The sequence below is a fragment of the Penicillium crustosum genome (genome assembly GCF_028827405.1).
Source record: "Penicillium crustosum strain IBT 35664 chromosome Unknown utg000005l_segment0_segment0, whole genome shotgun sequence".
Taxonomy (NCBI): domain Eukaryota; kingdom Fungi; phylum Ascomycota; class Eurotiomycetes; order Eurotiales; family Aspergillaceae; genus Penicillium; species Penicillium crustosum.
The window spans coordinates 1945523-1966269 of NW_026623126.1; the positions used below are offsets into that span (position 1 = coordinate 1945523).

The following is a 20747-nucleotide window of genomic DNA, read 5'->3' on the forward strand; positions in this document are numbered from 1 at the left end:
AGCTTGAAAGGAGTCAAAATAAGTTGTCACCCCTCTGAGCATTTAAACTACTCCATTAGGACTCTTTTCGGAGGCTAAAATGTCCGACGGAATTTGGTATGCCGATGAGCTTGCATGGCAATTTCATCATTGATTTGAACCTAGCCTTGAATCTAAATGGTCAGATATCTTTATAAACACACTCAAATGAAGCCAAAGATAAAACAACGAAGTCTTTCAGTCTTCGTCCTTCTGGTAAATCTTTAATCACGTGAATAGATTGAGCCGAAACGGAATCGGCATCGGACATTTCAGTCCGATACACTCAGTGAGCCACCAAATGCCGAGTCCGAATGGAAAGAAATAAAGTGGCACCGTCTAGAAAGAGGCAGAAAGCGCTAGCTTGTCGACGGTGTCGATCACGGAAGCAAAAGGTGGGTGTACTCGATTACAGCCTTGAATCACAGAAAAACCAACCAAAGCCAGTGTACCGGAAGCAGGCCATGTGATAATTGCACAGCAGCGAATAAGGGTAAATATATAATGGCACAAACACAAACAAAACTTCTCTGATTGCATATAGAATGCATCTCAAGTGAGCCAGTGAGCCGAAAGGCTCGTGTTAGTACTGAGTAGGTCGAGTCAACCATGCCCATTCCTAGTACCCTGCTAACTGCTTTTATAGATACACCAGAGCACTCGAAGAAAGAATTATAGACCTCGAGTCTCAAATTCCAGATGAGAGGTCAGCAAATATCTCTGCTAGCCCGAGAGCACGTACGCAGGAGTCGCATCAAAGAGCCAATGAAACGGACCACGTTTCTCAGGCTTCTTTTGCATCAAGGCCACCATACTCGAGTAGTATGCCTCAGGACGGCGCATCGTCAGATTGTATTCCTCTGAGATATTCAGGCCCCTGCCCGTCAGTAACATTACCGGGCCCCCATACAGTGGAGGGTTTGCCAGATCCTCATGGCCAATGTGGACATTCCAGCCTGTTGATTGGCATACTAGCTACTCTTACGGGCACCGATTCCTCTGGGTTCCCCCGGACACAGTCTGGAAGTCCAAATGCTCAGCATTTTTCTCAACTCACAGATCATGTATTACAAGCAAATCGTGTCCTACGGCTTTCAAATGAGGCATCTGACCGGTTGGTTCAAATATATTTGGAACGAGTCAACCCACGATATCCCTTCCTTCATCTCGCTACTTTTCTTGGTTGGTATGAATCATGGAAGGCTCATTCGCACATGGGTAGGGCGGGGCATCAGCAATCTCTATGGAAGGACTACTTTGTAACCATGGTATGCGTCAAATACTCGTTATTGCGAATTTACATTAACCTTCGACACACTTTAGGTGCATGCTGTTGCCCTACTTCTAACACCTCGAGTCTCGGTCGATGACATTGCTACTTCTCAAGTAAGTGCGTATCAATGACTATATCTACGACCAAAGGGAAGGCTAACAATTTAGTCTTTATACAACACTGCCATGCAATATCTTGCCCACGTTTTCGCACAACCTGATCCTGTTTTACATGCCCAGGCATATCTCCTTCTAACGTTGCATGCACTTCATTCGCCATCATCACAGATGATTGTCACCATTGTCTCCGCAATGATGAGGTATTGTGTCATGGCCCAACTTCACCTAGCTGAGAGCGAGCCGCAGGTACCAAATCCTGCGTTTTCCTTGGAGGTCCAAACACGCCGCCGAGTGTTTTGGTCTGCTTATGCATTGGATCGATTTATCAGTTGGATTTATCACATTCCAAACAATATCATTGATGAACATATTAGCGTGGAGGTAGGTCATTTCCCAATAACCTCACCTTAGGATCTGTATCTGGAGGGGACATTGAAGATGCTGACAAGGGTAGCTTTTTTCGAACGTGGGAGACGCAGACCTTCGCCACGAAGGATCAGAGGATAGCCGCATTCGAATAGAAACACCATCGCAGAAGACACATGTTTCGCCAGCCCTTCACTTATTCCGATGCCGACGTATACAATCGCGGATCATCAGCACCATGATGCGGTCTGATTTCAAAGAAATCGATACCTCAACGACATGGCGAGAACACATGTTGGGCGAATTGGACTCCTGGAGGTCTCAATTACGGCTATTGAGCGATGTTGCCTCCAAAAGCTACACGAGCGATCGATGGGTTGGCATGGCTTACAACTACACGATCCTCCTCTTACACCAGCCAACCAAAGAAAATGTCTGTAATGGCTTTGGGGACCGATCAGTCCCAGCCTGTGTTCAGATCGCTATGACATTTAGGACTTTCCAAAAAGACCGACAGACAGCACAACTATGGCCCGGGGTATGTACTCGAAAACCTATGTTCTTTCTCATCGACTGACCCAGTCTGGTAATTAGCTCTTGAGCCAAGTCGCCGTAGGTATCACCCTTCTATACTGCTTCTGGGCGACTCCACCTCAATATCAAACCATGGCCTACCGATCACGAGAAGTCCCAGACGCATTACGCGCCTGCTCAACCGCACTGGCCATTCTTGCTGAGCGATGGGTTCAGGCCGAACCTTTGCGCGATGTCTTCGATGTTCTAGCCAAAGAAGTTCCAATATATGGAACGGCAGAGGATGACCCGCCACCGAGGCGCATTTCGGCAGAGTCTGCTTCCTACATCCAATCCCAGATGCCTCTACTTACATCGATCGTCATGCATCGGGGTGTCTTACGCATGATACGCGAGATGACTACGGAGGATTTCCCTCGGAGTCTAGATGAGGAATTCCACCACCCACTGCCGGCATCGCATGGCCAAACTATGCTTGGGGGTTTAGGTGGTCACATGTGCTCTGAAGAGTGTCCGTTTTTCCATGAACCAACTCATCCTGGATCGATGGCTGGCATGGGTGCTCAGGCTTTTTCTCCACTTGAGAACGGGATTAGCAGTGCTTATGAGGTTGATGACGAGACACTCATGTATCCACTCCTCTTTGGTTCAGCGGAATTTTGATGTCTGTAGAGTTTGACATTCCCTTCATACAAACTTTTTATCGATTTGGCGTAAAAGTATAGTTAGATGAAACGTCTTGACAACATTGAAGTGAACACGAAGTAAGATTGGAGTATAATACAGAAGACCCAATATGCAAATTGAAAAAGAGACCGCACCCAAATTAAAAAGCTGTGGCCATCATTTCCGCCATGAGAAACGAGATAGCGTACAAAGATGGCACAAAATCCGTGGTGCCCAAAAAACCGTCCATCGCTCTTCAGGATAGTGATACAAGCGCCTGTTCATTCCCCTCGGCACGCAAGGTCGTACAAGCTGCTCTAGCGAGCATACGACTGGGTGCTACGCCGAGATCCGCGAGGCTTGGTCATTGCGTCAATGTCCAGGTTTTCGATTTTGTTCCTGATTTCCAGCCTGTGGTCCCGCATCCATTTGCCCAATGACGGGGGCTCAGGAACGCCAAAGGCCTTGCGTTGCTTTGCGAATTTCTCCTTAATCGCTGGTGTCTGCATAATCTGGTGTCGAAGGTTCCATCCGAAAGGACCGAGCTCCTTGAGGCGTGTTGGTCGATCAGACAGCAAGTAGTTGTCTAGACCCTTGGCCTTGTAGATTGATCGCAAGGCACGACGAGTGACCTTGATAAACACCGACTCGCCCAGAGCCTCACTCTCAATCTTCTTTCGGCGCACGTTGGGCTTCCAGCTTCGTCGTGTCTTGCCTGCGTTGCGTCCCTTGGAGATCTTGTTACCGAATCGGATCGAAGCGCCGCCGTAGAGACCGGAGTCGGCCTGCTTGTACCATTGGGATGGTCCGTAGGGGTAAACTGGGGCGGTTTCCGGTAGTTTCGGAACTGATTGCGTCGCCGGCGTTGTTGAGAAGGCTCGCTTCGGTGTGGCGATGGAAAGACTGCGGAAGGCCGATGCCAAAGAGAAGGGGGCAGCCATTGCAGATCTTGTGTATAGACCTGCCATTGTGCTCGACAGGTATCGGACTCTCGCAGAATGTCGAGAATGCAAAGAGCCGGAAAGTCGTTATAGACAACAGGCGGAGGAGAGGGCCAACAGGGAAGAATTTGGGGCAGCTCACCGCCCTGGGGGCAGCGTTCTCATTCGACGATCCCTTGCTCGCGAATTTCGGCCAGAAGCATATCTCACAGAGAACCATCGTGTTACCTTTCCTTTCTATCTAGTTAATTCCTTTGAAGCTTTGATTTCTTTTTACTTCCTTCTTCTCAACCCATTGACCCATCTTCCGTTAATACTTGTGGCTCTACTCGGCCACACCTCTTCCAAATATGGTCCAGATCAGTGAAGTGAAGGGTAACTCGCGCGAGAACAGGACCGCAGCGCATACACACATTCGGGGTCTAGGCTTGCGCTCTGATGGAACTCCAGAGATCAATGCAGATGGCTTTGTGGGACAGGGAGCTGCCCGTGAGGTGAGTGGATAGCAACATTGAATCCACCAGCGTATCTGGCTCGCAGTAACGATAGCTAACGATTAAACCATGGGGCAGGCCTGCGGTGTTGTGGTGGATTTGATTAAGTCAAAGAAGATGGCTGGACGAGCTGTCTTGCTTGCTGGTGGCCCTGGTACCGGAAAGACTGCTCTGGCTCTTGCTGTATCACAGGAGCTGGGAACCAAGGTTCCTTTCTGCCCGATTGTTGGCAGCGAAATCTATTCCGCAGAGGTCAAGAAGACCGAGGCATTGATGGAGAACTTCCGGAGAGCTATTGGTATGCAATGCGACATTAGGGGATGCGCAACAAGCGTGGATATCCAAGCTAACGTATGACAGGCCTTCGTGTTCGCGAAACAAAGGAAGTTTATGAGGGAGAGGTGACTGAACTTACCCCCGAGGAGGCTGAGAACCCACTGGGCGGATACGGGCGCACAATTAGCCATTTGATCATCGGATTGAAGTCCGCTAAGGGTTCTAAGAAGCTGCGCCTAGACCCCAGCATCTACGAAGCCATCCAGAAGGAGCGTGTCACAGTCGGGGACGTCATCTACATTGAAGCCAACACCGGCTCATGCAAGCGGGTTGGGCGATCCGATGCCTATGCGACCGAATTCGATCTCGAGGCTGAGGAGTATGTGCCTGTCCCCAAGGGCGAGGTTCACAAGAAGAAGGAGATTGTTCAGGATGTGACCCTTCACGACCTGGATATGGCCAACGCCCGGCCCCAGGGCGGACAAGACGTGATGAGCATGATGGGCCAGCTGATGAAGCCCAAGAAGACGGAAATCACGGACAAATTGCGCCAGGAAATCAACAAGGTTGTCAACCGGTACATTGATCAGGGTGTCGCGGAGTTGGTTCCCGGTGTTCTCTTCATCGATGAGGTACGTGGAGGACTTTATCCTGTGAATTATTAGATCGCGTCTCTAACCCCATTTCTTCTCTAGGTGCACATGCTCGACATTGAGTGCTTCACATACTTGAACCGCGCCCTCGAATCGACCATTTCCCCTATCGTCATCCTCGCCTCCAACCGTGGTCACACCGTCATCCGGGGCACCCACGAAATTAGTGCCGCACACGGTATTCCCCCTGACCTGCTTGCCCGTCTTCTTATCATTCCCACCAACCCCTACGCCCCCGAGGAGATCAAGACTATCATCCGCCTGCGTGCCAAGGTTGAAGGCCTCAATATCACAGAACCTGCCTTAAACAAGGTCTCTGAGCATGGCAGCAAGGTCAGCTTGCGGTATGCCTTGCAGCTGTTGGCCCCCGCAAGCATTCTCTCGCGCGTCAACGGTCGCCCCGGCGCAATCGAGGAGGCTGATATTGCTGAATGCGAGGACCTCTTCCTGGATGCCAAGCGCAGTGCAATTATTGCTGATCAAGACAGCAAGAATTTCCTGTCATAAATGACTATGAGGTTTGAGAAAGTTCCATGATCTTATCTTGTATACCAAAGGGGTATCTTGGATGTTTATTGAAAAGGCGAATTGTTTTGTGTGGGCCTGGTGTTACGCTAATGCTATGTATCAAATTCTATTTCTAACTTACTGCAACTTCCAAGGTTCTAGAAGATAAATGGCTGTAGACCCAAAGTGTAGATGTAGAGGTCATCGGGTGTCGCAAATGCAACCCCGGGATGAATCACGTGTGCCTCACCGTCACCCGTTCCTGTTCCAACGTTTTTTAATCCTATCAGCACCTTTGGTTATTTTAAACCATTTTCTCTTTGTGTTCCCTAATACTCCGACAAGGCCAGTCCACCTAGTTTGCAAAGCAAAGCCACCCTAACAAGATCCGACCGTACCGCCACTCAGCATTGAACAGCGTCACCCGCCCCAGATAAAGGTGGAGCCTACATCAACACATCAACCACCATTGCAAACAGCAGATCTTCACTTCCACCCAAGCTAAAACATACATCATACAATCACCATGTCAAACCCACTGGACACAGATGCCGGCTCGGAGATGTTCGCCAGCTATGAGAACGAGTTGAAGCTGGTGCAAGCCGATCTGAACCAAAAGCTGGACCAGATCGCCGAAGCAAGCGGCGAGCAACGGAAATCAGCAATCGGCATCGCAACACAAGTCCTCGAAGAAGCAACAGAATTGGTGAGTCTATCGAGCCCTCTCAATATTTTTTCATGCGCCAAAGAGAACAACCAACATCTGCGAGAACAACCAAAACTAACCCAATCACTCCTTATCTAGCTCGACCAAATGCGCATGGAGAAGCAGAACATCCCCTCAGCAGCCCGGTCAAAAGTCAACATCCGCTTCCGCAACTACTCAACCGACATCGACGAGGTCAAGCGCAAGCTCAAGTCCCTCTCAGATGACCGACAAGCACTCTTTGGCGACCGGTACACCGATGAGCCGCAGGATGAGCACCTCGAGCAAAGACAGCAGTTGCTTTCCGGTACGGACCGACTAGAGCGCAGCTCCGCGCGGTTGCAGCAGAGTCAGCGCATGGCGCTGGAGACGGAGGATATTGCTCGCGGCACCCTCGGCACCCTGTATGAGCAGAGGGAGCAGATCACGAATGCTCGGAATAACTTGCAGCAGAGTGAGGGATACGTTGATACTAGTATCAAAACTTTGAGGGGCATGGCCCGTAGGTACTGACTCCCCTTTGTCTCGTTCTGAACTTGATCTAGACGTGGTTGCTGACCTCTTATGTGTTGTTTAGGATGGCTACCAATCGGATGATCACTATTGCTATCATTACGGTTCTGGTTCTTTTGATTTTCGCTGTCATTTACAGCAAGTTCCATTAGCGCTTGAGTCTTACGCTGGCGTTTGTATACTCGACCTTATCTTTTATGCCCTTTCATTTTCTGCTCTTACGTCTACACTAGCAAGGCTATTGCCTGTCTCTCTCTGTGTCCCTCGCATCTTTGCCATTATGTATGATAGCATCCGGCAAGTCTTGATACAGCTAGACCCAAGTCTCTGCTCCAAGCAACCCCGGTCTCTAATACGACGGCTAATAGCCCAAACAAGTCCCGAGTCTTTATTATCAAGTACCAAATAGCTTCAATTGGAGGGTATCTCTTAACGCCAAATAACAAAAGAGAAGAAATATACATATCTCAACACGCTTAGTTCATAATCCTCATCGCCCCAAAAACAGCATTAACAATAACACCCACACAAACAGCAACCCCCTTCCGCCAACTCCAAACCCCCTCCTCTCTGCGCAACCACATCGCACATCCAACAGGCCAAAAGAACCCCATAACAGCCCCCCAAAGCATATCATCCATCGCTCCACGCGATCCAGCTCCAATCCCGCCCTCATCTTCCCCACCCCCACCCTCCCCACCAAGACCACCCTGCACCTGCGCCGCCGTCGACCCCTCATCCATCCAGCGGTCCTCAAGATCCCGCAGCTGGTCCCCAGTAGGCATAGTATCCGGCGTCCGGGAGACAGACTGCATAGCCAGGAACTGGGAGCGCAGAGCAGTGACCTCAGCGGCCGTGAAGCCCGCCGAGAGGAGACGGTCGAAGCCGCGGGGTGCGGGTGTGGTAGTAGTTGATTGGGACTGGGACTGTGATTGGTATTGGCGGCCAGGCTGCGCAGATGTGGATAGTAGAGGAGAGACATCTTTCACGGGAGATTTCTCTGTATTGGTTTGCTGCTTCTTCTGTTGTAGAAGGATTGTTGATGACACGCTTGCTTCGCTGGCTAAGTCTGCTTCTGAGAGTGCGATGTCGCCGATCGAACAGTGGATATAGAGGCGTGGGCGGGTATCCCGCACTGCCTGCTTGCCTTTGCCATGGTCGTCTGGGGTCTCGGGTTGGTCTGCTGCGGGGCGGGGACTCCGGCTTGGTGATGGCGGGAGCTTTAGTGAGACTGCTAAGGCGGTTGTGTCTTCGAGACCGCGGCCGGCATAGATAAGGCGCAGTCGGTGGGATGATAATGGTTTGGGGAGTTCGGCTCGGATCAGTTGTTTTAGGCCTACGCCTGTTGTGGTCTCGGGCTCTGGGACGTCTAGTTGGAGGTCGGGGATTGAGGCGGAGAAGCGGACGGTGATGAGGAGCGGGTCAGTTTCTGGTTCGCCTACTCCGTATGGAGAAAGGAAGGGTGAGGCCATGTTTCAGGTAAGAGATAATATTGTGCTTTTATATGGAATGGATTGAGACCGCTTTATACAAGCAATGACTGGTGTGTTTCAAGTTGGAGATGCGATGCTTACCCCATTCCGGGGCCTCGGACCATATCCGTCAGGTGACACATTCTAAACAACTGTAGTTGTATATATGCTATCGCTTTTCTGCAATCCTCGAAAACTAACAGGAAGGGAAAATATAGTGTACAAGGAAGCAGGGTTAAGGTAAATTTTGTGATTTTTTTGGGGTATGTCACATGTCATCATCAATGTCCTTCGGACTAATTTATACACAAAAGATATCACATGGTTGATCTTGCCAGGGTTCAAAAGAATGCTTCCGCAGACAAAAAAAAAAGAAACAAAGGTTTATCGGCTGAGCCTCTAACCTGTCTCTTGACATGGCCCGCCAACTTGTGAGCCCACCGGAGCCCACAGCCACCATGGGGCGCAGTAAAAAATGCAAAAAGAAGGAAGTAGACAAAGGTATCAACTGGATATCAAGCATATGTACTCAAACAAAAGGGTAGTCGTGGAATCCCAAAACCCCCTTTGAAAACGCCGTCCGATGCACCGAGAAGAAAGACGCCGAGAGGTCCCATATAAGAAACATATCAAAAAGAATGATCAAGCTGTGCGTTTAAACATGCTTAAACCATGAAAGATTCGCCGCAGCCACATTCTTCCTCTGTACTCATGAGTCAGTAAACCGAATCTTGAGAAAATGGTGCAATTTTGCAAGGGGCCACATACTGATGTTGGGGTTGCGGAAAACAAATCGTCTGCTCAGCTTATCCTCTTGCCAGTCCATTTCGCTGCCAATAATACTGAATAGAGCCTTGCTGTCGATGAGGACCTTCACGCCGTCCTGTTCGACTACCTCATCGAATTTTCCCGGCTTCTCCACGTACTCCAGGTGGTAGGCGAGGCCAGAGCAGCCACGGTTCTTCACACCCACTCGAATGAACTTTGGTTCCGGCTGCGCCATCAATTTCCGAAGCTGCTCGGTGGCCACCGGGGACAATTTCATGGCTGCCTTTCTTGCCCGAAGGGGCCGACGGGGCTTCGGGGAAGTCTTGGTGGTCGGAGAAGTCGTAGTCGGTTTCGATTTTTGCGCTTCGCCTTCCCGTAGGCTCATGTTGGACAATGTGCTTTGTGATGCGTTTTGATATGATTCCATGCCGGGAGGAGGGAATTCAGCTGAGATGGAAGTGTCGGCGCCGCCGCTGCTTCGAGGAAGCGGGAAGGAGGTTGGGAGTGAATGAGGACGATAGGCGGTTGCGGTTTGCATGTCCCGCTTGGAGGCTAAGTGAGCGTTTCCATATGATGAGAAAGTGCGTAGACGTCCTACCGAGGGCTTTGCCCATCGGAGGAGTGTGGCGGATGATGTCACAGGACGTTGCATGGCGGTAGAGAAGCTCATGGTCGAGGAGCAAGCAATGTGAAATGGGAGTGAACCTCGACTAAAATTGCTATTGGATCATAAAATCTTGTGTGAGAAAGATGGTGGAAGGGTTGATTAACAAAGTTGAGAAAGAAGAATCAATGACTGTTTTGAGGATTCCCCCGTGGCCCGAGTTAGTTACGTAAGGTAGTTGCATGACGCAGATTCGGCCAATCAGCGTTGATTAATTTCTACACACCGGCAATTGTAGCAGTGGCGCCATTCCTCAAGGTCCCAGGTTATTTCGAGGGTTGGTAATTATAGACTAATCAAAGGGTTTTACTTGACCTGATTCCACTTTGCCCTATATAAATTAATCTAACTACCTTGGTAGAATGACTAACTCACAACTCAGCATTGATCTCCATTGTCATCCAATGCGTTTTTCGGAAGCTGAGTCATCTTACACTGGCGGAGAGTTCCGTTCCTCGGAGAGACCTGGCTCACCCCTCGTGAGGATGCCACACCTAATGCAGTCATGTGGCGGGGAAAAGTATCAAAGTGTAGATTATGGGTTATATAGATTTACCGGTTTAATATATAAATATACTAAAAATTATTCACTTTTTTTCTTTCTTTTATCCCTGATTGTAAATATATTGCCAAGTGTAGAGGACATGTGGCTGGATCGGCTGACAAAGTGGCTGGTGTCCCTTTTTCATGAACTTCGAAGCAATTGAATCAACTCGACTTTAATTTAACCTTACTCTTTTGGTTCCCGAGGTCCAATGCTGGCGATCTAACCGTTGCAGATCTTCTTGTCTGATATCATGGACGCTTCACCCCTTACCCAGCAGAGTAGACCCGAGTCCTTCAAACCTAAGATTGTCCAGCTCTATGAGAATCTCTTCAAAGTAGGGATATATACATATATGGGTGGCTTTGTCTGGTATTTACTAACATTCTCCTGATAGGCGCCAGATGATGCAGACCCCTCGGAGGGCTTTTGGAGAGAACTCTTTTTGCTACCTCCAGACCGGAGCCAACTGCATGCTATCCTAGACCATTTGAGCCCAGACGATACAATCGGTCTACAGGTAAGTCATTACAGAAAGTGTCCCAGAAAGTAAAAACAGACAGCTAATACAATTACTAGGTCCAAACCCAGCGTTTCTTTGCCCGTGCCATTCGCGAGGCAGCAGCTGGGGTCGCCCCGGCGGATTCTTATGCACTAGATGTAAGAACCCCGTGATCAATATCCAGGACATATTCTCTAACCTTATTTCACAGACATTGACTATTTTCTTGACGAGCATTCTGAGCAAGAAATACACAAATCCAAGTTCGGATGTCATCACTGTTCTTGCGGGACTAGACGAAGTGGACCATGTCATTTCCGACTTCGTGGCCGTCTTGGACAGAATCATTCGAAATGGCAATAGCTGTAAGTCTTCGCATCTTGTGCCCTTAACCAATATCGTGGCAGTTGATCCTGATTTTTCCAGTCGATGTGCGGCTCAAGGCCATCAAGACTGCCATTGCCATGACAAGCGGAGCATACAAAACTAGCCTGGTCTCCTATTTTACACACAGGGATCTTTTCCCATCGCTTATGAAGGTTTGATTTAATTATACTGCTTCCATTTATGCAAATAACTGACAGTTACGAATAGTATGTTTCTGATTCTGATACCCCGCTGCAAGTGTTCGATCCATTCCTCCTTCTGGGGCTATTGGCAAACTACAACAAGTTTGAATTCCAAAATCCCTACCAGCTTCGACTTGATGATTTTGTGAACGAGTCAAATATTGAAAAAGTTGCCAAGGGTGTCGGTCTGGCTTGTAATCGCCTACGAAACGGCTACATTGCTGTCCAGGATGACATTCCAGAGGGCTGGAGCTTGACCAACACATTGATTTTCTTTGGACTACGAGCTATCGCTCCTGGTGCCAAGGACAAAGCGAACCCTCCTTCGGCGGAAGAAGCGAAGGCCATGTTTGCTGATCTGTAAGTGCTCTGCGAGGAGAATCCATTGATTCACAACTTACAATTCTGGCAGTCCGGCACAAGAAGCCGCAATTCTAATGGCCACATACGACTTCACAAACGCCAATAAACTCTTTGGTTATCATTTGGTTCATCTGGAACCAGAAAACAGCGAGGAAGAATCTCCTTTCTCGAGCTTCCTTTCATTGTCCTCCTATCTCCTCCAGCATGCATATCGATCCCCGCGGGTCGGGCACTATGCCGAACTAAACCTATTTACCCTTCGCATCCTAGTCGAAGACCCGACCATCTGCAAGCAAATTTGCAGCGAAGATGTCAAGCGAAAGGTCCGCATCTGTCGACAGAAACAGCCCTACCTACCCATAGTCAGCGGAGACCGGGTCCTCGCAACCGTCATCTTTGATATCGCCATCGATACCATTACGCATAACCTTCGCCGGCGCCTCGATGTCAACATCTACAGGTACGAAACAACCCTCCACTCACTATATTCATTAACCATGACATAACTAACAATCCTCCTAGCCACACAATCGCAATCACCCTCCGGCTCCTAACCTACCTCTCAAAGAACAAGATCCGCCTCAGCTACCACTGGTCCGAGCTCTGGCGGACTCTGCTCTCCCTCATGCGTTTCCTAACAACCTACGCCTCCGATCTAACCAGCAACCCCAAGATCCAAACACTCACGACCTCCCTCGCAGACCTGATCGCGTTCTGCGTCTCGGGCGGCGACACCTTCCTCCCAGACCCAGCCTCCTACGACGACCTCTTCTACAAGCTCGTCGAAACAGGCCCCATCATCTCCAAATTCCGCGATGCATACGCATTGTCCCGCTCCGGTAACGCGGGAGCAGGCGTCTCAACCTCCAAAACACCCGAGGCAATCTCTCAAAACGAGCTGCATTCGGCAGCTATCGACACTCTCCAATCTGTGTCTACTCACTTCTACACCCTCCTCTTTCATTCGGAGGGCGCGGACGCCGCTGCTGTGGCTGCTGCTGCTAGTCCCAAGGCTGATGAGCCTGCGCCGGTGGCGTTGCCGTCGATTAGGAAGAAGAATCTCTCCCCGCGTGAGGTCCATCGTATCATTAAGCAGGGCTATGATACGTTGAGTATTCAGCCGCCTGAGGGTCTGAGTGCTTGGACTAAGTGGCGTGAAGCGGAGTGGAAGAGTGAGTTGAAGCGTGCGGCGCGGTGTGCTGTTGATGATGCTAGGCAACTGGTTGCTTAGGTGTCATGGTATGGGGATCTTTCTTCTCATTTTCTACTCTTATGGGACTTGACATGGATTCAGGATGTTTGTAGGTGGTGCCGGAGAGGTAGATCACTATGTAGGTAGTAGTGGTGGTATCATCGAGTTTTCTATTAAGATATCCAGTTGAGAATTCATATTTTCTTCGTTCTTATTGTTAAGTCATTATTTCCTTGCGGTTTATAACTACCAAGTAATAACATAGAGATGTCAGAGCTCGATCTCTCAACTACCGGTACACATTGTGATTTCAGAATCCCGTGAGAAATATGGAATAATCTACGTCCTCTTTGGGGTTAAGTCAAGCAAAGTATTTTGTATTCCAGGCCCGCAGGCCGCGCTTCTTGAATCGAAATTTAATTAAAAAAAAAGAACAAGTCGCCGCTGGAAGGGTGGCCACCCCCACCCCAACGCAGGCAACAAAAAGACAGAAACCCCCCTTCCCTTCCCCTTCCCTCCCCCAAAGAAAATATCCCTCCGCACTTAGTGAGTGCTCTCCGCCGGCTGGTAGCTGGTAGCGAAGTACTTTTCGGAGTTCTTACTCAGCCACATGGACAGCTTGGAGATCTCCTCTCGCAGGCGGTTTGTGGCCTGCATATCCATGTTGGTCTGAGCAATCAACTCAGGCATGGTGCCTACACAAACACAACCATTAGTGCAATTCTCAACCCTCACAGTTGAACGTGAAGTGAGGTGAACCGGAACGGGATACATACTGAACAGGCGGATCAGGTGCTCCGCTCCGTAGACATCGATGGGGCCCTTATCGGCCAGGTCCCCGGTGGCAGCCTCGAACTTCTTGCGCAGCCCACGGTACTGGGCGCGCTCGTGGCGGTAGAGAAGGATCTTGTCCAGACACTTGTCGAAGTACTCCTGAATCCCGGCAACCACTTCCTCCAGCACGTCCTCGTCTGCCGACGAGCCCGACCGCTTTGGAAGTTCTTCCTCATGCCAGTCTTGCAGGATCTGGCGGACTGGGTACTTCGCCGGCAGAGAGACCACGCACTGGTTCTTGGTTACCTGCTCCCAATCATCGACAAGCAGGGACTTCAAGTTGTCTGGCATGATAATGCGGACAGAGGGGCGGAGGTTGAAACTCTCCTCCTATTAAGTATTGTTAGTATGGGGTCATAAATTATATAGTTCATTTTGTGGTTTTTTTTCTTTTGGTTTTGTTTCCATTGCACCAAATTTAGTAGATGTGATAATTGCATACCTTTTCGATTTCACTATCACGGGCTCGCTTGGTGCCACGGCCGGGAACGGAGCCGCGCTCCTCGCTGTCCCGCACAGAGTCACGGTCGGAACCGGCACGCTTCTTAGCAGGGACCTTGGTGTTCTTCAGGCGAAAAGAAGCCTCAGCTTCGCGACGCAAATTGTTGGCCAATTCGCGGTTATCTTCAGTGTGCTTGCGAAGACGGTCCTCCAGGACCCAGTCATCCCAACTGTTCCAATGTTAGCAAATTGTTCCATGAAAATGATTTTGGACATATTGGTTTTTAGAAACAGGTGCAGTAAAAAGCAAGAGGCATTTTTGGCACAACAGAGTGTATAGATCAAAGTCAAATCTTCCGTAGTGGCTCGGACAGAATTTCCAAGGGTTGGAGGGGGAACAATCTCAACACAACAACCAGAATGCAAAGGAATAGGGGAAGAAATGCAACAAGTCAGACTTACGTATTCTTCCAGCCCTTGTAGTGGACTTGGTATTCAAAGGGGCTCTTCTTGTCGCTGGAGTCCTTGTGGCGAACATCCAGGATCTTGGCATCGTAAAGGATCTCATGGTGGAAGCAGAGGACCTTCTCGTCCTTGCTATACATGGAAATAGGAGCCATTTTTGTCGAAGAAAAATGGAAGATGTGCTTGTCAAAGTTGATATGACAGATTGCAGGCCTTCAAAGCTCGAAGGTGTAGAGAAGATGTCAGGATGTTTCCTGTCTTGCGGGAAAAGGGTGTGATACAAGCGGCAACAGCCACGATCAGAAGAACGTTGGAAGTCTTCAGGACTCCAACGGATTGTAACACTGCAAGTATATCTTGCAGACTTGAGCAAAGACAGTCAAAGAGGAAGATGCACAAATGGCAGTACAGGATGCGTTTGACGGCAAATTTTGATTCAGCAAAGTGCAAGAAGATGCAAGAAGGAACAAGATTAGATCAGACGAGAGACCAGCTCAGAAACAGTAGAAATTATCAAGACTTTAGAAGAGAGAATGGGTTGGTGTAGTTGGCGATGTAGATGAAGTAGGGTCGAGTGGAAGAAGAAGGAAAACAAGCGAAGATGAGTGGCCCCTTGGAAGAATTAGGCGCGGGCAGCTTATTGTCAACTTTTTACATTGACAACTATTCATACATTTTCTATCTATTACAATAAAACAATAGGAACTATTGATCAATTCCATTCTTCTATCCATTCTGTTTCATATTCTTTTTTTTTGTTCACGTGAATCTGGTCAATTTTGGTTCGCTTCAGACGGGAGAACTACAACTCCTACACTCGTCAGGGGGAAGATAAGTAAAAGCTACTATACTCTTCATATTTGTGTGTACTGTGTGCACTACACACTACATACTCATCATGCCTCCCTCTGAGGAGTCCATCCTCAGCAATTTCCTGCTCTCACCAGCCCCGCTACCAACAGTCATGTCACTGCAAAAGTTCACAGAGCTCTTCCCAAAGCGTCTGAGAGCCCATCCACATATCAGGACATTGTATCGGGAGCTGCAACAGGTCCGAGAACAGGACATGGACCGAGTCAATGAAAACATCGACAACGAGCTCAAGCAAGGTGAAAGGCAGAAAGCAGAGCTCCGAAAAGCCATCCTAGCCACTGGAGTCGAAGCCTCAAATGCTGAAGAGCAGCGCGAGATGGATATGGATCTTCATCTGTTTGGCCAGTCACCTACTGCTGCACCGGGAGATTATCACTCGGTGGCTAGTCTTCTGGCTGAAATGGAGACGGCGAGCGCTAATATCGAGCATGAAATTGCTGGTATCGATCAAGAGGCTGCGGAGATTTTGGCCCAACTCAATACGACTGTTGGGGATATGAGCGATCTCCGTTACGGCAAATTACAGGGTCCGGCGGGGGCTGCTGAAGATGTGGCTAGTGAGGCGATCAAGGGCCTGCAGAACCTCGAAGATGTTTGCTATAAGAGTAGCACTTCTTGAGAGTTTTGTTTTTGGCTCATTGTGTATTGTGTATTCTGCATTGTGCCCATTGTTCTTTGCAATTGAGCAAATACCCCCGAACTATTGGTATGTGGTTTCAATCTTGATTCTGGCAACTAAAAGACCTTGGCTGACATATTGATATGCAGAAAGAATTGACAATATCACGGGCGCTTTAGTGTCGGAATCTCGAGAGCTGTCTGGTAGTTCACCCAGGCATTTAAGTGTCAAGCTCTACGTTCTAATCTTGAACTCGTGCTCTGTTGTCACCACTTTCTCCCTCAGAGCTATACTTCAGGGTCAATCAAGCTAACTACTCTCTGCTCTTTGCGACGACAAGAAAAAAATTTCTTCAAAGGGGCCATCTATTGCATTCTTGTGATACAAGTCCAAATCTGGACCATGGCCAGGAAAGAACCATTCTATTACGCCAGAGCTCCTCCTGTCCACCATCCACGCTCGAGCCCAAACCATGTAGCAAATCTACATCAACTTTTACCTTCACAACGTTTTAATGCTTGGCTTGATTCTGGACACCAGTTTTAGACCAAGTCTTGACTACCCAGGTATACTTTGCCTGAGACAGGACAAAAAATAGTGGACTACTGAGGATCCATGCATCTAAAGCCATGTACATATTCTTAATCCCACCAATTCTAAAAATCATAAAAAATAAATAATATACTATTCAATTGTACTTCCAATAATTAATTGCACGTCCATTTCTGGCGATAAGAAGATGTGGGGAAATACTCAACGCGTGCCGCGTTCGCGTTTTCCTCTTTCAACTCCAATTAAACATCACACTACATAATGCCCTCCATAAAGCTACAACCACACTGCTTGAGTCCGGCAAAGGCGACTACAACTACCTCAACTCCGAACAATCCACTTCCAGCACTCCTTCAAACACCCTCGGGCCTAGCCCTACTCGAGCTCCAGGGCACAATCAATATTCCCTCGGGGAACGAAGAAGATGACTTAGATTACTCTACATCTACGGACGATCCGGCCTCCACCTTCGAAACTCCGATCGGAAAACTCATGTTCCCAGACTATTCGGTCCACAACCCAGATGATACAAAATGGATGAAGCGCGTTTACATGTATATCGGCCGGTATCAGCGGATGACTGGGGAAGTTAAGAAGCTGCCGCGGCCAATTGCTGTGCTACAGAAACGCCAGGCGTCGGAGGGCGAGGAACTGGAGGTTGTGGAGATCGTGCGCTATAAGATCTTCTTCAAAAGTCGGCCGGAACCCGTGACCAATATTTGATTGGGTTGGATTGAAGGTTTTACTTTCTTGCCTTGGAATGGGACAAACTGGCGAGGTGGGATCTTCTGGATATGGCACCTATTGTGTACGACATGTGCTGGAGCTGCAGGACTTGGAGGACTTAGATGAAAGGTTATGACATGCATGGCCAGCCCAACTGAACATGACCACGTTCTTTGCTACGGAGAACAGCGGCTTCTCACCACAAAATTGACTTCGTGGTATGCGAAAACATTAATTTGGCTTCTGCGGGTATACAAGCCCGGATCCGAACCTCCCAGGGTTCACTAAAGAAGGACCAAGCTCTGGTTTACCACAAGGCCAGCACAGACAGCAGAATTACCGGCTCTGCGTGAATGAATGACTTCAGCATTGCCTCATGTGTTTATCTTAGATAGCCATCTCCCTCCCCTCTATTGATCCGGAGATGCGGGCTTGGAATGTGACACGTCTGGACAAGGATTCCCTCGCCAGCATTCTATTTTTCTCCTTCATCCCAACCCAGCTGTCTTCAAAATCACTCATAAAATAACTTGACCGCAACTTATACCAACGCCAAGGGCTGGTGGAGGGATGACATGCGTCTCGGTTCAGACCTACGCCGATACCAGCGCAGCCACAATCAACAACAGCACCAACCATGACTGTCCCTGAAAATGAAGATATCTTTCCCGCGAAAATGGGGCCCGAATATGTCGGCTTCGATCACATTCATTGGTATGTCGGCAACCCCAAACAAGCCGCCTCGTATTGGATCACTCGCATGGGCTTCCGCCCCGTTGCATACCGCGGCCCGGAAACCGGCTCGCCTTATATCGTGAGCTATGTTGTGGCCAACAGCGGCGCTACTTTCGTTCTTACGGGGCCAGTTTGTGGTCCACCGAATGAAAGCTCAGAAGACGGTCTCTTACGCAAAGCGTCGGATTATGAGCGGACGACGCTGGCTGAGATCCATAAGCACCTGACCATACATGGCGATGGGGTGAAGGATGTTGCATTCAGGATCACGGGCGATATACAAGCTGTATGGCAGCGGGCTGTAGGCAACGGTGCTCGTGCCATTACCGAGCCGCGGACGGTTGCTGTCGAGGGAGATGGATGGATTGTCTCTGCAACCGTTGGGACGTACGGGGATACTGTACATTCTTTGGTGAATCGTGAACAGTATTCGGCGAGCGCTCCCTTCTTGCCAGGATATCGATTGCTCGATAGTGAAGATCCGATCACACAGCTTCTACCACCCATCAATCTTCTCGAGATTGATCACTGTGTCGGGAATCAGCCGTGGGGAGGAGTGGACAGCATTGTTCAATAGTAAGTAGAATCCATGTGGACTTTCGGAACTGTCGCTCTAACAAGGGGGCATTAGTTATGAGAAATGCCTCGATTTCCATCGCTACTGGACAGTCGACGATAAAGATATGTGCAGCGAGTACTCAGCCATGCGATCAATTGTCATCGCTTCACCAAACGAAACCATCAAAATGCCTATAAATGAGCCCGCAGATGGGAAGAAGAAATCACAGATCGAAGAGTACGCAACCCACCCCTGTTCTTTTGTTCTTTCTTTCTTCTCTCCCGTGTCCTCTACTCCCCCACACACCAACCCTTCTAACCCTAATAGATTCGTCGACTACTACCACGGCGCCGGAGTGCAACACATAGCCTTCCGCACGCACGACATCGTCGCTGCCGTAACGGGCCTCCAAGCGCGTGGTGTCCAGTTCCTCAGTGTACCAGCCACATACTATGCGGATCTGCGGAAACGCCTGACAAAAGTGTCTTGGACCCTTGGAGCTGATGTAGACGTGCTCGAGCGGCTGAATATCTTGGTTGATTTCGACGAGCGTGGATACCTGCTTCAGATCTTCTCCAAACATGTCGGGGATAGGCCGACGGTGTTTATAGAAGTCATTCAGCGGAATTCGTTTGATGGGTTTGGGGCTGGGAATTTCAAGAGTTTGTTCGAGGCTTTTGAAAGAGAGCAGGCTCTGCGTGGGAATCTATGAGCACTACCGGTTGCTTTTGGGATCTTAGATCATGGAATGATTGAATTGGTATGGGGAGAAGCGCCATGTCATACCCAATCTAAGGACTTTAGTTCATCATCTGAGCCTCACAAGTGAAGCCAATAAGTTCCTCGGTACTTGAATGTCCATCCTACGCCTATATATAACAACCATTATCCTTGACTATCCTCATTCCGCACACCAAATACCCGAGCGGAAATAGTGCGCTCTCCAACCAGCGCCAATTCCGCCCTAACTCACAAAACAAAGAAAACACTCTCAATTGACGAGATAATTATGAAAGATGTAGAAGATATAGCAGATATAGAATCCAATCAATGTCAACACTAACCAACTGAGGAAAAATCACGGATTAATTAAACAAATCATAAATCAACGGCTCTCCTCCGAATTCCGACGGAAGTATCAGGAACAATATCATATTATCCCCACCCCTAACCCCGCTATATAAATCCATATAAAGTCTTCCCCATAACCCCGATATCCAATTCCCGGACTTCTAACTCTCCACACAATCAAAACAATGGCCCCTATCGAGCGAATCACCCTCTTCAAGATCCCCAACGAGGCGGATCGCGCCCGCGTACTGGAGCAGTACAAGGTCCTCGCCAAGACCGCTACAAAAGTGAGTGCATATTGTTCTCTTCTATACATCCACAATCCTATTCCTGTGCAGTCCGCGTCATTCGGCTACGTACATGCATGTACTACCTAGCCATTCGGAAGAGAGCGGAAGGGAAAAGGATTGGGGGTTGTCCGGAACGAAGAGCGGTTATTAACGGGTGTTTTTCTTTTTTAGGACGGCAAGCCCTACATCGTCGCTGCTGCTGTTGGCGCTTCGATTCCCGATCCTCGCAATAAGGGCTACAACTTGTCTGTTAAGACGACATTTGCTTCGATGGATGATATGAAGTACTATGATAGCGAGTGTGAGGCGCATAAGGCTCTCAAGGCTTGTGTTGGGCCTGTTAAGGAGGATGTGTTGACGACTTTCTATGAGAATATTTTGTAAAGAATCTTAAAATCTAGAGATATTGGGTTTTTGTGCATGTTTGATTTCTGTATAAAGA

The 20747-nt window shown here is 48.9% G+C and overlaps 12 protein-coding genes across 12 annotated transcripts; 8 read left to right on the plus strand and 4 right to left on the minus strand.

The window, feature by feature from the left end:
- Positions 1-332: 332 nt before the first annotated feature.
- Positions 333-2973, plus strand: N7487_011427 (uncharacterized protein; the record flags this gene model as incomplete). Its single annotated transcript, XM_056879157.1, has 8 exons — positions 333-413; positions 466-511; positions 563-611; positions 665-1286; positions 1342-1404; positions 1459-1791; positions 1865-2314; positions 2371-2973. 8 exons carry the CDS (start codon positions 333-335, stop codon positions 2971-2973), a joined length of 2247 nt encoding a protein of 748 aa, XP_056724476.1.
- A 320-nt stretch (positions 2974-3293) lies between these two features.
- N7487_011428 (mitochondrial 54S ribosomal protein bL28m) lies at positions 3294-3944 on the minus strand (the record flags this gene model as incomplete). Its single annotated transcript, XM_056879158.1, has 1 exon — positions 3294-3944. The coding sequence occupies one exon, from the start codon at positions 3942-3944 to the stop codon at positions 3294-3296; it is 651 nt and encodes a 216-aa protein (XP_056724477.1).
- A 323-nt stretch (positions 3945-4267) lies between these two features.
- On the plus strand, positions 4268-5847 carry rvb1 (RuvB family ATP-dependent DNA helicase pontin; the record flags this gene model as incomplete). The annotated part of the gene is made up of 4 exons (XM_056879159.1): positions 4268-4411; positions 4490-4709; positions 4772-5319; positions 5383-5847. The coding sequence occupies 4 exons, from the start codon at positions 4268-4270 to the stop codon at positions 5845-5847; spliced, it is 1377 nt and encodes a 458-aa protein (XP_056724478.1).
- Positions 5848-6373: 526 nt separating this feature from the next.
- On the plus strand, positions 6374-7218 carry N7487_011430 (v-SNARE protein VTI1; the record flags this gene model as incomplete). Its single annotated transcript, XM_056879160.1, has 3 exons — positions 6374-6553; positions 6653-7059; positions 7131-7218. 3 exons carry the CDS (start codon positions 6374-6376, stop codon positions 7216-7218), a joined length of 675 nt encoding a protein of 224 aa, XP_056724479.1.
- A 324-nt stretch (positions 7219-7542) lies between these two features.
- On the minus strand, positions 7543-8538 carry N7487_011431 (DSC3 family protein; the record flags this gene model as incomplete). The annotated part of the gene is made up of 1 exon (XM_056879161.1): positions 7543-8538. One exon carries the CDS (start codon positions 8536-8538, stop codon positions 7543-7545), a length of 996 nt encoding a protein of 331 aa, XP_056724480.1.
- Positions 8539-9203: 665 nt separating this feature from the next.
- On the minus strand, positions 9204-9976 carry isa1 (Fe-binding Fe/S cluster assembly protein ISA1; the record flags this gene model as incomplete). The annotated part of the gene is made up of 2 exons (XM_056879162.1): positions 9204-9241; positions 9307-9976. 2 exons carry the CDS (start codon positions 9974-9976, stop codon positions 9204-9206), a joined length of 708 nt encoding a protein of 235 aa, XP_056724481.1.
- A 791-nt stretch (positions 9977-10767) lies between these two features.
- On the plus strand, positions 10768-13179 carry N7487_011433 (ARMH3 family protein; the record flags this gene model as incomplete). Its single annotated transcript, XM_056879163.1, has 8 exons — positions 10768-10851; positions 10912-11034; positions 11094-11174; positions 11228-11381; positions 11443-11555; positions 11611-11945; positions 11998-12408; positions 12471-13179. 8 exons carry the CDS (start codon positions 10768-10770, stop codon positions 13177-13179), a joined length of 2010 nt encoding a protein of 669 aa, XP_056724482.1.
- Positions 13180-13683: 504 nt separating this feature from the next.
- Positions 13684-15055, minus strand: N7487_011434 (uncharacterized protein; the record flags this gene model as incomplete). Its single annotated transcript, XM_056879164.1, has 4 exons — positions 14878-15055; positions 14417-14645; positions 13917-14304; positions 13684-13835 (listed from the first exon to the last, which is right to left on the minus strand). The coding sequence occupies exons 1-4, from the start codon at positions 15033-15035 to the stop codon at positions 13684-13686; spliced, it is 927 nt and encodes a 308-aa protein (XP_056724483.1). The 5' UTR covers positions 15036-15055.
- Positions 15056-15778: 723 nt separating this feature from the next.
- On the plus strand, positions 15779-16372 carry N7487_011435 (Cnl2/NKP2 family protein; the record flags this gene model as incomplete). Its single annotated transcript, XM_056879165.1, has 1 exon — positions 15779-16372. The coding sequence occupies one exon, from the start codon at positions 15779-15781 to the stop codon at positions 16370-16372; it is 594 nt and encodes a 197-aa protein (XP_056724484.1).
- An 813-nt stretch (positions 16373-17185) lies between these two features.
- Positions 17186-17647, plus strand: N7487_011436 (Ctf8 family protein; the record flags this gene model as incomplete). The annotated part of the gene is made up of 1 exon (XM_056879166.1): positions 17186-17647. The coding sequence occupies one exon, from the start codon at positions 17186-17188 to the stop codon at positions 17645-17647; it is 462 nt and encodes a 153-aa protein (XP_056724485.1).
- A 640-nt stretch (positions 17648-18287) lies between these two features.
- On the plus strand, positions 18288-19656 carry N7487_011437 (4-hydroxyphenylpyruvate dioxygenase family protein; the record flags this gene model as incomplete). The annotated part of the gene is made up of 3 exons (XM_056879167.1): positions 18288-18961; positions 19017-19181; positions 19272-19656. 3 exons carry the CDS (start codon positions 18288-18290, stop codon positions 19654-19656), a joined length of 1224 nt encoding a protein of 407 aa, XP_056724486.1.
- Positions 19657-20200: 544 nt separating this feature from the next.
- Positions 20201-20689, plus strand: N7487_011438 (Dabb family protein; the record flags this gene model as incomplete). Its single annotated transcript, XM_056879168.1, has 2 exons — positions 20201-20302; positions 20477-20689. The coding sequence occupies 2 exons, from the start codon at positions 20201-20203 to the stop codon at positions 20687-20689; spliced, it is 315 nt and encodes a 104-aa protein (XP_056724487.1).
- Positions 20690-20747: the final 58 nt, after the last annotated feature.